The sequence below is a fragment of the Phycodurus eques genome, chromosome 15 (assembly GCF_024500275.1).
Source record: "Phycodurus eques isolate BA_2022a chromosome 15, UOR_Pequ_1.1, whole genome shotgun sequence".
Taxonomy (NCBI): Eukaryota; Metazoa; Chordata; class Actinopteri; order Syngnathiformes; family Syngnathidae; genus Phycodurus; species Phycodurus eques.
In genome coordinates, this window is record NC_084539.1 from 21226849 (window position 1) to 21245267 (window position 18419).

The following is an 18419-nucleotide window of genomic DNA, read 5'->3' on the forward strand; positions in this document are numbered from 1 at the left end:
AATGCATCCATCGGACGTGCCCATGTACATGCACATGCTGCCACGAGCAACGCCCGGCGAAACTCAACTCATGCCCGACGAACAAAAACATCTTAGGGCTCTCAGTCGCTAAATAAGAAAGTAGTGCAGTAATTTGGTGTCAAGGGAGTACAGCATGCACAGAAAGTTATCAGTAACATTTCAAGACTATTTTTTTTTAGCAAATAGGGGATAGGTCTCAGAGAAAAAAAATACAAGTTGTGAATAGTGAACCGTGAAATATGCGTGGGATTACTGTATTATTTCCACTTTAGTCTAAATACATGTCATACACCTCATATTAAAGACATTCATCCTAACTACAACAAGCACCCAAAAGTGACGTAAAAGCCTCTTAAAAAAAAAAATGAGTGTACCACCAGCCCGCAAGTCAGAAATCAGGGTTATCACTGCTCACAGTGGACGGCCGGTCAGTGGAAAACACAGTGAGACTGCGGGTGAATTAATATGAAGCCGGACAGGCGGGAATTGCATTAGTGTGTGTTACAGACGCGACGGACGCTCCACGTCGGTGAGGGAGGGAGGGGGGGAATAAACCACCATCAAAATACTAACACGAGAACGCGCGGTACATTTTCTGAGCGGGGACGCGGTGCTGCTGTGTGTGTGTTACCTTGTTTTTGTTCTTGATGAAGGGCCACAGTTTGCCCTTGCTTTTGCCGGCGGGCCTCTCGCGGACCTCCACCCGCGAGTTGCTCAAGCTGGTTTCCGACACCGCCCTCTTCATGGCCTGCCCGTAGTCCTCGAACTCCACGTCCCCCGGCGGCTCGAAGCCGGACTTGTACGACTCCACGACCTGGTTAGAGTCCTGCGCGCGCACGCACGCACGCACACACACACACACACACACACACACATTTACAGTTCAGTTTGCCAGTTCTGAAATGCATTAAAAAAAAAAAATTTTTTTTTTTTAAAAAAACAATCGGATATCCTGTCGGGTTGATTTTGGCGCTCATTGCGTCACCATATGACAACATATTGACAAACTAATCATATATCTGAAAAGTACTTATCATCACTTGGAGTGTTTTGTTACACCTTGATTTTTGACCTGGTTACTAGTCAACAGTAAAATTAGTGGCATTAAAAAAATAAAAATAAAAAAAACGGGTTTTGTGGTCATTACTTTATTATCATCATCATTATTAAATATCGACAAATTAATCATATATTTGGCTTGTGCTCATCAGCAGTTTTGATATATGACTTGGACTGTTTTGTTGGAACTTCATTGTGGACCTCATTACGAGTGAACTTTCAAATTATAGCCATAAAGATGTTTTTATGGTCATTGCGTTATCATATGAGGACATACCAATAAATGTATCATATATCTGAAAAGCCCTCATCAGCAGCTTTAATATAATACTTGGCCTGTTTTGTTAAAACTTTATTTTGGACGTTGTTGCTAGTCAAAATAGAAATGAGTGGTTTTGTGGTCCTTGCGCCATCATATGAGGACATATTAATGTAATAACTACATTTCTGTAAAGTGCTCATCAGTGGCTTTGATATATTACTTGGAATGTTTTGCTGGAACTTGATTTTGGACCTTCAAACAAACAACTATAATAACACGTTTAATGACAAAGTGAGTTTTTCAAGTATTAAAAACCCGCTTTTGTGGTGGATAAAAATTGCACGCAGTACAAAAACTCCCGTTTTTCCTCGGTCGTCTGTCAAACTGTATCTTAACGCGCGGCCGTCTGCTTCCTGTGATTCTCCGACTCAGCGGCGCGTCTGCAGATAAGGCGGCGCACAACACCGTCCTGCCGTCTGGCGTGTTTACAGCCGAGGTGATAAGCGCGAAAGGAAAGGAGAATGGGGGAGAAAGAGCTAAATGTGTCAGGCGTGATGAAAACACGGGAGCCCCCACAGACACCGGAAGCAAATAAGCAAATAAAAACTATTAGTAAAATGAAAACACACATGTACATTAAACATTCTTTCAACGTTTTTTTGTTGAATAAAGGGTTAATTAATTGATTCAAAATTAGGATACAAATATTAGTCTAATAAAAAATACACATTTTTTAAAATGTTTTACTCATTAGTTAAATAATTGTCAAAACAATGTATTGTCATTGATAAATGAATAGTTATAGTTATTAATAGTAAAATATTTTTGGGGTAAATAATAAAACAAGAGCTATTAGTAAAATAAAAAAAAATACACATTTAACATGTTTTAAAATGTGTTTTGTTAAATACTTAGTAATTTATTGATATGTAAAAAAAAAAATTATTTACATACAGCTTTTTCACCACACGGACGGACGGCATAAGATTGCCCGACAGATTAGAAAGGCTTTAGCGTTTTGTCGACTCACCGTCTTGGCCTCGATGGACTCGGCCGCCTTGGTCATGCCGTCCAGACACTTTCCCACAATGGGGATCACCTGGCGGTCCACGTCGGCGAACGTCTTCATGCACGCTCCTACCCTCTCGATACGCTTCTCCTCCATGTCTTGGAGTTTCTGTGAGGCACATCAACAACACAAAAAAATGGATAAGTTTTTTGGATAAGAAAAATGACTCTACAGTATTGAACTTTATGAAAACATTACAGTAATAACAATACAATAATAACATGATTAAATGAATTAAACAGTTTGTGCATCGTGAGTTCATGCTTCATTGACGTTGTGCTCCTTGTGGTGTGTGCACCTTGGCCACCAGGAGGTAGTATAATACAGACACACATAATACACGAAGAAGAGTACTAAGTGAGTCAGTAAACTGCAGTCATATTAGTGGTTTTTCGCAAAGGATCAAATATATGCCGGGAATATATATAGTATATGAACGACTCTATATATGAATATGAGTTTAAAGAGCATAATTTCTCTGTCAAAGAATGAATACCTATGATATTGTCATGGTTAATATTTGAATTAGGATCTGTGGAAAAAAAGGATAACATAAGTTGTGCTCTGCGGTTGAGTAAATAAACCTTGCGCACCTGGAAGATGTTGGGTATTATGGTGTAATAGTGCTCATTCTGCTCCTGGTTGAACTTGTGTAGGTAGGACGAGTAATCGTTCTTGCTGTCGGCCGCCATCTGGTGCCTGGCCTGAGCCTGCTGCCGTGCCTGAACAGTAACAAAGAAGAAGAAAAAAAGACACGCTGTTAGAACAGTGGGGCAAGTGGTTTGTTAACATACAAATAACCACAAACAAACACAGCTTATTGGTGCGTACATATGAGCACATGCACGCTTAAGCAGGTTTTTCTTTCTGCAGAGAAAATTTGGAGATGGCCACCTCCGTCTAATTTCGGGCCGCCTCCGGCTCTGAAACCTCTCTGACTTTAAGGAAAGTGTTATTATCTGAAGATATTTTTCAGATGTTTAGATAATGACTTTATGTACAATAGAAAATGAACAAAAAGACAACCAAACTCAGTCAAGAATAGCACCCAACTTCAGCTCATTTCGTTGGGACACGGCATAAAATCCCCTCATGATGCCAGGTCAAAAAATGACACTGAAGAGGCTAAAAACATTCATAAGAGCACACACTACACTCTAAGAGCCGCAAATGCCAATTTCTTTTTACGGCTGCAAACGTGTCGTGCACAAGTGTGGCGACTTTCAAACAGGTAGGCATCTTTTCCGGACATGGAGGAAAAGTGAGCGGTTGAGAAGGAGTAACGTTATATTCAAACTAGAAGGGCAACTATTGATCGATTTATTTGAGCAAGTGGTTGACACATGCTACCACTAGTAGCACCTCTGCCTCAATTTGAGCCAGGAAAAGCCCTGCTTTAAGATATTTAAACAAGGCGTAAGTGGCTTGACAGTCAAAAAGGAGGAGGGGGAGGGGGGGGGGGTCATTTTGTAAGGTGGGATTTTTAGCTAGTTTGGCTTTTTCGACATTCATGTTGATCAAGTGCAGCAGGAGTGCCACTATTACAGATCTCAGCAGATGGAGATGAGATTATCTCAGCGAGACAACACGTGCGCTGCCTTCATGTGCCCGCGTGTATGTGCGCAGCTAGCTAAGCATATCCGTTTCCTCGTTCCATCACAACTGAGGACTGCCGATAACAAGAAAGTCCTTCTGAAGAATGGTTGCCTTCCCAGAAGCCTCCTGATAGAGCGCAGCCCCCTAAAGTCCCAACATCACCAAAAGTCAGACAAATTCTGGAAAAATATTTCTCAAGAGTAGGGTTGGTGATTTATCGAGTCGGGGGAATCAATTAAATGATAATAAAAGGCTTTATCATGTCTGTTGCACAAAGAGAAACATGACACCCCACCAAAATGGTTTGAAATTGCCTATGGATGCCACAAGACTGTGCCAAAACACTACTTTTGTCTCCACAAAACTCCTCAACTCACTTCAACATATAAATATGAAGTGAACATAAATATTTGCCTTACTAAAGTCATCTATCTTAATGCGAAAACATCACCACCATCGACGGGCTAACGAAAGTAGCATCAATACATTTGAACACAAACAGTGCAGCAACACATGTAGACAAAACATGGAACATATTCTCAGGCATATTATGGTCTTTATCCTCGGCGAAAAACAACTACTATTACTTATTTGCAACGGTGTTCTTCTGTCTATCGTCATCAAATCTGTCTTGTAGTGTATGTATGTATTATACTGCTGCTGGTGGCCAAGGCGCACACAGCAGAAGGAACAGCACAACGCCCATTGAAAAATCATGATGGATAAACTGTTTAATTCTTTACATTCTAATGAATTATGTTATTACTGTACATTTTTATAAGCTACAGTAATGAGTTTTGTTAATTAAAAACTGGTGTTTGCTGGTGTTTTATGGGGTGGGATATAACAACTTAATGGCATGTCCATAGGCAAATATGATTTGAGATAAGCGTGTTTTGAGTTACATATGTGGCCATGAACAAAATAAACTCAGAAGTTATGTCACCGCTGTATTTCTAATCGGGAAAATTGGCTTTTAAATTACACACGCACACACACACACACGTACATGGGAAAGCAATAGCTGACATCATATATTCCACTAAATGCCATACTAATACGCGAGTGTGGAAGTCACAACCTGGACAAAAGGAAGGTGATGTATGGGATGGAGCTTATTTAAAAAAAAAAAAAAATCAAATAAAAAAAAATAAAAAGCACGTCAAAGTGTGAGTGCACGTGTGAGCATGCGGTGCTATGCAAAGTGCGCTCGTACACCACCACCGTGTGTCACCATGGACACCAAATCACATCCTGTCTCGGTTTTCTGTCAGCGAATACGTTATACGCTGTATGACAGATTGCGGTTAAAACCGATCCTTCATTTTTTTTGTACACGTAAAAAAACGACAAAGTGAGGCAAGCCACTGACGTCCAGACACACACGGGGGGGGAACGCCTGGTGTCCGCCGCACCTACCTTGAGGAAACTTCGCTTCAAGGCGAGGCATTAAAAAAAATGGTATACAAACACATAAACATAAAAAAGGATGGTTAGGCCCTTTACAGCTAAGCAAAACGTTGCTATAGATCCGTTGTCATCGCTCAAATGGGGAAGCTGGGTAAACAATCAGTACACAGTGCAAGTGGGAAAAAAATGCATTCAAGGTCGCGCAAAACTTCACGTGAGACGTCAGTGTACCTCATTGTTTTGCGATTCTTTTGCAATATCTTTCTGAATATTTCGCAAATGTATTTTGTCACTGTTTTGCAAATGTGATGTTTTTGCAAATGTTTTCTGATTGTTATACCAATGTATTGTGATTGTTATGCAATGTTTTGGTGGATGTTTTCCGATTGCTTTGCGTTACTTTTGTTGAATGTTGTGTGACTGTGGTATATTTTTTAATGGTTTGTGATATATGAGCAGAATATTTTGTAATTGTTATGCTCTGTGATCATTATGCAATATTTTGGCAAATGTTTTACGATTGAATTGTGTGAATTGTGAATGCTGTGCGATTATGGTATTTGTGTGAGTGTTTTGTGGTTTTAGTGTAACATTTTTGTGATTGTGAGAAAAATGCTTTGTGATTGATGAGGACTATTCCGGTGAATGCTTTGCGATTGTTATGTGGTATTTTTATGAATGTTTTGTGATATTTTTGACACATTTTTATGGAAGTATTTTGAGATTTGTGTCCAATATGTAGCATTTTATGAATGTTTTGCAATTGTTAGGTGCCATTTTAAAAAATATTTTGTGATTGTTTTATGACATTTAATATTTTTGCACTTGTATTTCAATTGTCACGCAAATGTTTTGCTATTGTTGTCAATTGTTTTATTTTGCAATTGTTTTGCGATTGTTATGTATTTTTTTCGTGATTGTTGTCAACGTTTGTGAACAAAGAACTAACTCTGATTGAGATTTATTTGTGATTATGCGAAGATTGTCAGATTGTTATGCAATATTATGAATTTTGTGAGATTATTTTGCGAATATGGTCACATTGTTATGCAACATTATGAATTTTGTAACGTTATTATGCAAATATGGTCAGATTGTTATGCAATATTAAGAATTTTGTCAAAGTTTTGCGATTTTTATGTGGTGTTTATGTACAATAAATGTTTTGATATTGTTTTACAATATTTTTGAAAATGTTTTCCAATTGTTATGTAGTGTTGTAATTGTCAATACATATATAAATATTTTGTGATTGTTATGCAATATTTTGTCTTTATTTTGCAATTCCTGTATTTGTATAGTTTTGTTGTTTTGTTTTAGTTTTATGCAAACATTTTTGATTTGTGTAGATTATTTTGAGTCCTCTAAATGTTTTGCCATTTTGTTCTTGATGTACCATTCTTATGCGCTTGTGTTTGATCATCAAATCTATGTGTAGTATGTGTCTGTATGTATTATACTGCACAGCACCATAATGGCCATTGAATTATTACCATATTTTGATACTATAATACTAGAGCCTGCTGTTTTTCTTATTTAAAAAAAAAAAAAAGTTAATACTGTGGTCAAGACACCACTGTATTAACATGGGTTAAAACATTTTACTATGGTTAGGAGTTATATCATACAAGTGGTCACTCGTTATCAAAGTTAAGGTTGGCTGTTTATGTGTTGTACTATTGACACTACAGTGATCATAACTGTTAAACTTTACAGGTTCCACTGTATAAGTAGGGGGTACAACATCGTTGCGATGTTTTATGACTGCGGAGCTCCACGGCAAGAAAAAGTGATCTTTCCAAACCCCAAATTGTAGCCCAGGGAACCATTTGAGGTTTTGGCATCCGCGTCAGAGGGAAAAATCCGCAAAGACTTCAAGTTAATGGATAACATGACACGTTAATGACAGGAACGGTCACGGGTGCGTCACTTTTAAGTAACGCCATCGCTTGTGTTCTTTATACACATCCAGCGCGGTGTTTACCAAACTTTATTGAGCCAAAATAGATACTGTATACTGAAATAATGGTGAAGTGTGGTTGAGGGGTGGTAATGGAGCAGCAGGTCATTTGTTCTGCTTGTCACTACACATCGCTGGCATAGATAGTAGTCCTGAGGCCAATTGACAAAAAACTACCAAGTGCACCTCTAAATGCCATCGGAATTATTATTAGTTTTTTTAAACAATTCAACCAAAATATTTATGACCTGTTTAATATAACGCAACTTAACCAAACTCAATTGAATTAAATTCAAATATTTATCCATGAGCGCTAACTGATGTGCACTGCTTGCACTAACGACGACATGGCTGCAAAAACAAAGGAGGTGGTTTACAAAAGCACAGTAACATGATGACTTTATTCTCATAAAAGTAACATTTTATTCTTGAACATTTACTATTTTATTGTAAAATTACATTAATTCTTCATAAAATGATGATTTTATTCTATAAGGATGATGACGATTACCGTAAATTACGACTTTATTCTTGTAAAATTATGACTTAAAATTACAGCATTAGTCATGTAAAATGACGACTTAATTCTCGTAAAAGTGTGACTTCAGTTTCGTAAATGTACAAATGTATTGTAACAACATGGCTGCGAACAGAGAGAACTCGTCTATAAATGTTGACGAATTTTTCAACTTCTCCAGTGACTATTTTAAAGATGAAAAAAATCAACTTTAATTCCCACTAAGAAATGCACAACAGGAGCAAAATCATTTCCATTTTTTTTTTTTTTTTGTGCATGACGAGAAAAGAGTCCGGTGGAAGCTCAATGACAGTGTAGAACATTATACGTTGCAAAAGCAGTGGTTGGAAACTTATGACCCGAGGTACGTACTTCCAAGCTGCAAATATTTGGCTGAGGTGGCCTTGCCTCCCCTGCACAATTCTACATAAGACTATGAGAAATCTAAAATTGTCAGATCGATGTGATGATACGTCACCGATATGAACCACTGATCCAACGTATTGATGCATCTTCTGCACAAATCATATGATGTTATTGTGACTATCTGACAGTGGTCACGGTGTGACTCTGCTGTCCGCTGATACATTACGAGCGATGCACGAGGCTCGTACAGTGCGCTTCCATAAATGCCTCCACTGTGTATACGGCACAACGCGGCTATTGTTTGGCCTGGCACGCTTGCTCCAGGGTTCTTTTTCCCGTCGAAGCTGTTTGTGTCCAGCAAGCAGAAAAGCTCTTTATTCCCCGGCCTGTATTTGCATACTAATCGGGTCCGAACTGTGTCAACTCTTGAGCCTGACACCCCTGCTACCGAGGGTAGTTTGAGGACTCTTTGGATTGCATATCTAAACAGGAAGTGCCAAGTCAAAACTGAGGGGGGGGGGGGGGTTGCTATGGGGGTGTTGGCGGTCAACGTACCTTTTCCACGTCAGCCTTTGTCACGTTGATGTCGGCGTCCATCTTGTCGAAGTACTGCTGTGCTTTGTCGGCCTCTTTGCAATCCCGCTCAAACTTCCTTTTACACTGCAAAAAACAGAGAAGGAAGCCCACATTAAGTATCGCAGCAATTGTAATAAAGATACCTCCCGTGAAAAATGATGACTAGTGATGCTAAGTACCCCCCCCCCCCCCAAAAAAAAAAAAAAGGTTAAACCTGTACAACATAATAAGAATGGAGCTTTGATTAACGTTTTTAGAAAAATGTCGAAATAGTGTGTGAATAAAGTGTTAAGAATAGGGGAATAATCTTAATGTGAGAATGTGAATTTGCAAATACCAAAACACGAATATGTGAGGGCTCGCTGTGATAGGAGCATAAAGTATTGATTTAAAAATTTTTTTTTAGAAAAAGGGAAAATATTACAGGAATAAAATTTTAAAATAGGAATGGAAATAAACTTTTAATGCAAGAAAAAAAAAAAAAAATCTCTGTGAATTCAAGAATGCCGAAACTATTATGACAATAAAGTTTAAAAACAACAATTTTTTTTCAATTATTTTTTTATTTAAGGGGGGAAAAAAAACGGAGTATGCAGGGCTCCTGTAAAAATTAACACGAACATATTGTATTATGTTGCAATGTCATTTTGTCTAGCCCTTAGCGAGCACTTTATCTCTTCTGTCAAGTCCAGACTCAGGGATTAGTCAAATATGGCGCCACGGCGACCTTTATAATAAGCACGGTAATGTGTACTAGACTGTGTACGCAATGCGTCATATAAAAATTCTAATACGCAACGTGGGTCACGTTATGACACAACGACAACGTCGGTCGGCTGCGGAATAAACATACGTCCATAGTGGCGGCTTGTGTGCGCGAAAACAAGCATTCATCCAAGCCTGTGTCGACTCGCTCCGGAGCAACAATCGTGAGTTTTGTCGGGAGCCGGCGCGCACTGTGAACTCTGCCTATCAGCCTCACAAAGAGATCATTGAACGCAGTCATGCTCATTCTGGGGAGAGGGCGGTGAGGAGGCACAGATAAGGCCCGCTGTTCTGTGCAAGCTCTGCACCAAAACAAATAGATGTGACACGGCCGCATCTGCTTTAATGTAGTTTGTCACACTCAACCGTAACTGCACTGGACTGACTACATGGACAACTGTGAACTGTGAAATGTTTTTGCTGTGGTTGTTGTCGAAAAAAGAATTTTGCAGTCATATTTAGCTTTTGGAAACATTATTATTATTTGTTTTTTTTCAGTTCTATACTCGTCATCAGAATGTTGCTTTTTAGCTCGATAGCCTTGCTGAGAGTTTATTAAAAGAAACGGCAAAGACAACTCAAATACAAACATACCGCAGAACCATTGCGCTTTTGAAGCCGCTCTGAGATCACTCACCGACTCCAGCTGTTTCCACGAGCCCTCGATGTGCTGCTGTGCTTTGCGGCCATCGTGGAAGTGCTGTCGGAAGACACATGAACACAAATATCAATCACAAGCATACGCCACCATCTTGAAATAATGAGTGTAATGGGTTCTGAAGTGACCCTTGAATGCGATCAATATTAATTGTGATAATGGCAAGGGGGGGGGGGGGGAAGTAGGGTAAATACTGTAGATGTAAGCGTCCACACGTTAGATCCATAAACGTGCTGTATATGACCTCATTTTCCGATAAGCTTAAAGACCGATTTGTACCAGCTCCAGCAGATGTCTACAAGTCGATTTGATGGAAGAAGAGCCACGGATTGTTTTGCAAATGTTTTACTATCGTTTTGCAAAATGTTTGCAAATGTTTTGGGATTGTTACGCAGAATTTTAGCAAATGTTTTAGAATCGTTTTGAATGTTATGACGGTTTTGCAATTAAGTTTTGCAATATTAGGGCAAATGTTTTGATTCTTTGACGAATGTTTTTTGGCTCTTTTGTGTTCTGCAAATCTGTTGCAATTGTTTTGCAGAATTTCTTTTTGAAAATTCTGGGAATATTTTGTGATTATTATCCAATCGTTTTGCGGTATCCTGAAAATGTTTTATGATCGTTTTAAATATTGTGGTTTTTTTTTTTTTTTTTTTTTTTTTTGCAAATTGCCTTACAAATTGTTTTGGAACTTTGTCTTTTATCTTGCAATACTTTGGCTAATATTTTTTTGTTTGTTTTTGCAAATATTTTGTACAATGTCTTTTTTTTGCTGTATTTTGTAAATCTTTTGCGATAGTCATGCTATTGTTCTACGGTATTTTAGTAAATATTTTGTGATTGTTTTGAGGTTGTTTTGCGATTGCTGTGCCAATGTTTCACAAAATGTTGTGATAATTTTGCAAATGTTTTGCGATTGTGATGCAGATGCCTCGACATCATGCAAATCTTTGCAATTAGTGTTTTGTGATACATGTACCGTTATACATACTTATAATATCGTGAATACTCCGTATTTACTTGGCGACTTTACCACAACAATAGTCACACTTCCCATTTCCCTAGGTTTCTAGGGAAGCTGGTTAAAAATAAGGAAGTGTTTGATTGTTTCAGAGGAAGTACTCCAATGTATCGCGGAGCCTCTGGAGTCCTCACGTGGACAAAACGGGCATAGTGTCTTTTTTTTCCCCGCGGCTCGGCCTTCACGTTTTTGTCTTGCCAGTACTAATCGACTGATACCGAGAGACAACAAAGCAGCATCAGACGACGTGACTTAATTCCTACGAGCAAATGTTTCCCCGTTACGACAATTGTGGAAAGTATTGGACATCCGGTGCGCTTCCAAAACACCCATAAATGTGCGAACAAAGACCTTTCGCTGGAGTCACAAGGTCCTGAAAACAAATGGAGTCCATTTTCCACAGACAAAGGAATTCTAGCGGACCCTGTGGCTCCTTCCAGGTTATCAGGCTGGAGCAAAGGCATGCGGGAATGCACCAGTGCCAACTATGCAGCGCCTCTTTTCTTTGCAGTGCCGTCCAAGCAAGCTGTGCTTCAAGGTTTCGCCAACACGATCCATTCCAGGACGATGGTCAACCAAACAACGTGCAAACATTTTTCCCAACTTGAAATGTGTTTTATTGACGTAATGTGAAGGGATTTTAGTTTTTGTGAAGTTAGCCATTGTAAGACGTACACGAATAACAAAAACCTTTTAACTTGAATTTAATAAGTGACGAGGCATTTGGACATGCTGGAAATCTCTCAGAATAAGTGCTGCATTAAGCCAAAGAAAAAGCAAAACCACGTTTGTGTAATTGAGTTCTCGCAAGCTATGTGGCGAAGGTTCCATTTTTTTGTTTGTTTGCATGCGCACTGAAGTTCTAACAAGACTGTTCGGTCGTTCATTGGAATGACGTGCTTCGCAGGAATGCACCCCCCTACACTCACTCCTGCACGGTTGTCACCACACACAATAATCCCTGTAAACAGCCACAAATCATTGAAGAGATAAAGGAGATAAAGGGCAGTGAGAGCAAAGAATTTACACTGAGACTCAAACAAGGGCGCGCTGCTGATGGAAGGCCAGCAGCGCAGGTCATCTTTCTGCCTACTACATTACCGACTCCAACTACAACTGCAACTCCATAACGACAATCAGTTGTCTTTCGGGGCTCTCCTCTCCTTGGTCTTGGTCTTCACTCTGACTCATATTTCCTTGGTCTTGAATTGGATTCACATTTGTTTGGTCTTATCCTTGACTGAGTCTCAGATTTTCTTGGTCTTGGTTTTGGTATTGATCTGCCTTGGTCATATTCTTGACAAGGTGTAACATTTGTTTGGTCTTGTTCATGACTCCGCCTCTCATTGGCTACGTCTTGCCAGTTGTATTGGGCTTGAATTGTTTTGACCTGCATTGGTTTGTGACTGTCTCTTATTGCTTTGGTCTTGTGCTTGAAACAGTCTCACATTTCCATGGTCTCGTTCTTGACTCTGTCTCATATTTCCTGGGTCTTTTTCTTGACTCGATGTCAGAGTAAGGTACTGCCTTAGTCTTGGTCTTGACTCTGCTTCACATTTCTTTGGTCTTGCTCTTGACTTTACTGCTGTTGATTTCTTCTGTCATGTTCTTTACACTGTCTCAAATGTTCTTGTTCTGGGTCTTACATTTCCTCGGTCTTGGTCATGACCCGGCCTCACTTTGCTTTGGTCTTGTTCTTGACTTGGTCTCACGTTTCCCCGGTCTTGTTCTTGACTAAGTCATACGTTTCCTTGGTGTTGACTCTGTCTCATATTTCATTGGTCTTGGTCTTGACTTGCTTTACATGTTCTTAACTACAACGCTATCCTTAGCCTGTGGTTGAGGTCAGCCTCCTTTTCCTTCAGCACGCGTACACAAGGCCAACAACCACAGCACAAACTTAAAACTTTAAACACACTGTGGTTTCCAGCTGACTTTTGGCTAAATGTTTACTCCCTGAATGTTGGCCGAATATTTTTTTTATTTGTTCAAACTGTTTGAGCGCAGGCTGGACTGCACATAAATGTCGAGTAGCGGTAAAGTAGCATAAGCCGGTGCTTTCGTCGTATATAAAGATGACACCTAAGCGTGACACCAGCAGCCTGTTTGCTGACAGAACACCTTATAATCATTCCTCAACACAATCCCAATCCAGTCTCCTCATCCCGCAGGGAAAGCGGGGCAACACTTTGTTTCGGCAAGCCAAAATCTTCGGAGATTGTGTCATCTTATTTCTCTAGGGGAGTTCATAATTCAAATGTGTTTGTGTAACTAGCCTGAATTCTACAAGCCAGGCTGTGATGTGGGGAAATCAGTATTCAAATGCCCTTTTAAAACAACAATCGGGGCCTCATCTTGGACGCTACCTCCAGTTGAGCTTAGCCGGGAGGTGCACAAACAGCAAAGGACGGGTGGAGCGTTACACAAACTATTGTACCAAACGACAGACGGATCATAGTGACCGTTGTTTTACAAATTGAATTTTAAAAAATAATTACAAATATTTAACAAAAAGAAGGCCATCCCAATTTTTTTTACATGGTTTAGATAGTGGTCTCCCTTTAGCACGGGTCATTTTGACCCGCAACATAACAGGACGATAAAGGTGTGTCTTTGTGCCTAATGTGCATTGCAGTGTATTTTAAGGAATTTAAAGGCTCAATTTGACCTGCTACATGACGGTTAAAATACATTTCAGCGGCTTTTTGGGCGTATTTTTGTGTATTCAAAGGGTCAATTTGACCCGGAACATAACAGCTGGCTTAAGATGTGTGTTTCAGTACCTTTTTTGTGCATTGAAATTTATTTAATGGGTCAATTTGAACTGAAACCTAAGAGGCCCACGGTTTGTGTCTCAGTGCCTTTTTTGTACATTTTAGTGCATCGTCAGTGCATTTTGTGTATTTAATTTGTCAACCTGTCCTGCAACCTAACAAGAGGCTTAACGTGTGTTTCTGTGCACATTTTAGTACCTTATTTGGTGCTTTTTAGTGTACTGAAAGGAATTAAAGAGTGATTTTGCCTTTTTTGGGGGGGACATTGTAGCGTATATAAAGAAATTTAAAGTGTCAATTTGACCCACACAATAACAGGAGGGTTAAGATGTGCCTCTCAATGTCTTTTTTGGGGGATTGAAGTATATTTAAATGAACCAGAGCAGTTAAAAGTACTGTGGGAAAATCCCAGCGTGTGTCACTCCGGAGGGCTTCACAAAAGGTTAGATACCTCCTCCCCCTGCTATGGGACCACTACAAACATGAACAAAGTGTCAAATAAAAACTGATCGCAAGCTGTGACCCCCGGGCAACATGTCAACAGTGAACATACACTAAAAAAAAGGGTCAGTGTGCCTTTAAAAAAAAAAAAAGCCTCTGCTTTGGCTTTTATTCCACTCCAGTTCCCTCAGCTCGGGGCTTCCGTGACACCTCCTCCGTGACATTCCCCCCCCCCACAAAGTTCATTTTCCAGCTGGTCACGTTTCACTTAAGTGCAGCAACGTTAGTTATGGCTCACGAGCTGCAGGGCTGCTATTCCTTAGCACTGTATTAATTGTTTTCCTTAATAGTCGACAAAGGCTTTGAGAGACACGGGAGTCAAGTCGGTTGACGTTCCGCACTTGTGGGCGAGCCTCTGGGTGCAGCTATATTTACTCAAGCGTGACCCCAGCGCCGGGTGAGTGGAGCGTGCTCACGAAATGGGCTGCTTCACTCCATATTGGAGGAGAGGTTCTGCTCTCCCTTTTGTCCTGTTATCAGGCAATAGATGGTCCGGAAAAGTGCGTCCAAGACCTCGTTTTTATCGGCTTTCTTGTATCAAACTGCACACCTACAATGGAAACGTCAAGGCTCACACAGGTTTTTGTCAAAAAGACAACTCACCGATTTCCTCTCGGTTTTGAGATCCTGCAGGTAGCGCGAAAGCTCGGTGATGATCTGCGACGTCAGGTTCTCGGCAATCACCTCGTGTTGCCCGGCGTAGTCGTTCAACTCGTTGAGCGTGGTCAGAAAGGCCCGGCAGAACGTGTACCTGAGCAATCGTCGGACCGTTGAATTTTCATTCCAGAGAGAAAACGTCTGCGTTTACCATTTAAGTCTTAAAGCTTACTTGCTCTCCTCCTCTTCCCGTGAGTTCTTCTTGGGTTGGTATTTCTTTGATAAATTCCTGCGAGAGCAAGAGTCATTTAAGTCATGTGCATTAAGCATTCGAATAATTATCAATATCTCCGGATGCTTCTGGATACAGATGCTACAGTACCACCAGTGTTACAATTCCAAGCAAACAACTGCCCAAAAAATGACGGATGGCCGCGATTTTCATTGTATAATGTTGAATACAAATATTTTTTTAAGCGCTTCCCCCGCGTTAAAAATGTCCCGTTTGTCAAAACACGTATGTAAACACGATCCTCAATATATTCATATTTTAAATGTTCAATAATTTAACAACGTAAAATAATCCGCCAAACTGCAGGAATCGAAGAGTAAGGGCAACCGTATTTTTCGTAATTGGTCATTTTACCGCAGCCATATTGTAAGGCTACCGCTCCACAACGGCAACCCCGTTTCAGGCCTCCGTGGCCAAAACGGGACAGTCGTGAGATAATGCACGGGGGCAGCATGGAGAAATGTGACAGGCCCTGATTGCCCGGCGACATTTTGAATTTTTTTTTTTTTTCCAAAAGCCAGTCACGGTGCAGATCTGAATCAGAATCAGAATTCTCTTTATTTGCCAAGTATGTCAAAAACAGGCAAGGAATTTGTCGCCGGAAGTTGGAGACGCTCTAGTACGACAATAGACAGCCATTTTGACACAAAAAAAAATATATACTTTTGAGACATAAAAACACACTACGGAGAGTCACTTAGCAATAGAAGGTTACCGGAAATGTGGTAATGCTGAGACAATTAAAGTTGTGCAATTTAAAGGGAAGATGGAAGAAGCTGTTGGAATGTCTGCTTGTTTTAGTTTGCATAACTTCAAGGTGGTCCATTGTGTGATGGGGAGCAAATTTATGACCCAGCATCTCACACTCGTGGTCTACAACTCTTCTAACGCTAATCCATGTTCATTTCCTTACAATGCTCGCCGTGTTATACCCGTTTGTGACGCTTAATGTTGCATGTGCGTGTGTGTGACAGAGAAAGAGCAGTGTTCAGTGTGAACGTAAATAACGGGCTCTTATGCATGTTTTGGTACAACAGATGGATTAGTGAATTGTTGACAGAAAACTAATATTATTACATTTATTAAGCGGCAGTCCGTCACAGATGCCATTATAGACCGTGTGAAAACTGGAGGAAAAAATGGTCAATGTCCCACAGCGCTGTACGTTTCAGGCAGACGGCTGCGGTGGCTGCCATGGTCGCTCGCCGAGAACATAGTATAAACACAGCCTTCGTGGAAGCAGCGCACGTCAGCGGGGACGCGCTTTGAACTGGGGAAGGCGTTCAAAATAATCGCTTCTTTAAACAAATAATAATAATAATAAATCATCGTGAGCAAAGAACTCAAGTTGATTGATGAAACCGATTCATCGCCCATCTCGAACCCACCCGTCCGTCTATTTTAGATACTGGGGAGTGTAAGTGACCGCCATTATTATGTTTGTCTGACGCAGTCCTTGTGGACCTGCCAGAGCGCCTATCCAGTCAATTCCAAAGAGTGCTTTCCGCCCTAGCTACGACATCTCCATCCTCCTCGTCGGGTCATAAATCATCCGCCCAACCCCCCACCCTCCAAGCCCCGGGGGGAGGTCAAATGCAGAGCCGGTCGCCAGAAACAAACATGGGCAAACATGCTTTTCTATCGCGCCCTTGTTGTGACTCGGGCTGAGCGGCACGAGACGGGAGGACGGATGCTACGTGGCTACTCTGTCACCGAAACATCATCATAAGCCTTGTGATAGAGTCACAAGCATGGTATTAAAATAGACTCGTTGTCAAAGAAATTGAATGAGCAAAAAGCATTTGCAAAAGTGGCGTTTGTACATTCATTTTACCAGGATACAGGTGCAAATTTACCAGAATTTGTATTTTTTTACTAAACTAAAATAACATCATTTTACAAGAATAGTAGAAAATTTACAAGAGTAAAATCATAATTTTACGAAAATAAAGTTGTCATTTTACCAGAACATAGTGGTAAATTTATGAGAATACAATTTTAGTTGAAATGAATGAATTCGTAATTTTACCAGAATAATATTGGAATTTTACCAGCATGAAATCATAATTTTACCGGATTAACGTCTTTATTTTATCAGACTAAAATAATATATATTCCAGATTGAAATCGTAATTTTACCAGAATAACATTAGAATTATTGCTAGGATAATGTTACACTTTTCCCACATGAAAAACGTAAAAAAGTAATAAATTCACAATCAGAATTTACCAGAATAAAATCAAAATTTTACGAGAATACAGTTGTAAATTTTGAAGACTAAGGTAGTCATTTTACCACTACGCTACAATTAAAGGGAAAATATGTATTCATAATAAATAACAGACAAAAAAAAAAAAAAACCTCCATGTGTCTGCACTCCATCCTTCTTAATCAGACCCTCATCCCTTTTGGAGTGTTGCTAGGCAGATTTAACCGTCCAACTCCCCCCTCTCCTCTTGTCCGTGTCTAATTATAGCATCCAGGTCGCCATTCAGTCACTCCAGGCCAGGTGTCACGTGCCAAGATGACCTGCGTCCACTCACCTATTTGATATACTGAAGGAAATAAAGGTAGTCGTCCTTATTGTCACCACGTCACCGTGGATTATGTTGGACTGGAATTTGGGTGGGGAAAAAGGCATTTAATGTGTTGCCACAACCGGCGCATTATGCATGTTTACACCAATGCAATCGGAAGCGGATTAGATGTGGATTAGTGCAGCGTGTGTGGTTGCTATGGAAAAGAACACACATACTGTAAGGTGCTGTAAATAATGACGGGTTACTCTTGTTTTGTATAATTGTGCAATTGCAAATCTATAAAATGACGAGAATAAAGTCTGAGTAATTGAGAGGCTTCGGTCACAAATATCAAATTTTAAAGAAATCAAATCATACAGTGAAAGAAAATGTTAAAATTTTAATGGGTGTAATTTTATCAGAAAAAAACAAACTTTATTTACCCGACTAAAACC

General features: G+C 40.0%; 1 protein-coding gene across 11 annotated transcripts in view; it reads right to left on the reverse strand.

The window, feature by feature from the left end:
* The window catches only part of LOC133414208 (formin-binding protein 1), a 62180-nt gene that overhangs the window by 21282 nt on the left and 22479 nt on the right, over nt 1-18419 (reverse strand). For all 11 annotated transcript variants that reach the window (XM_061699423.1, XM_061699428.1, XM_061699433.1 and 8 more), the window contains exons 3-9: nt 15385-15441; nt 15159-15306; nt 10239-10301; nt 8816-8920; nt 3005-3133; nt 2373-2519; nt 653-847 (exon numbers count right to left, since the gene is read on the reverse strand). In XM_061699423.1, the coding sequence (XP_061555407.1) occupies nt 653-847; nt 2373-2519; nt 3005-3133; nt 8816-8920; nt 10239-10301; nt 15159-15306; nt 15385-15441 (844 nt within the window). The remainder of the gene's footprint in view (nt 1-652; nt 848-2372; nt 2520-3004; nt 3134-8815; nt 8921-10238; nt 10302-15158; nt 15307-15384; nt 15442-18419) is intronic.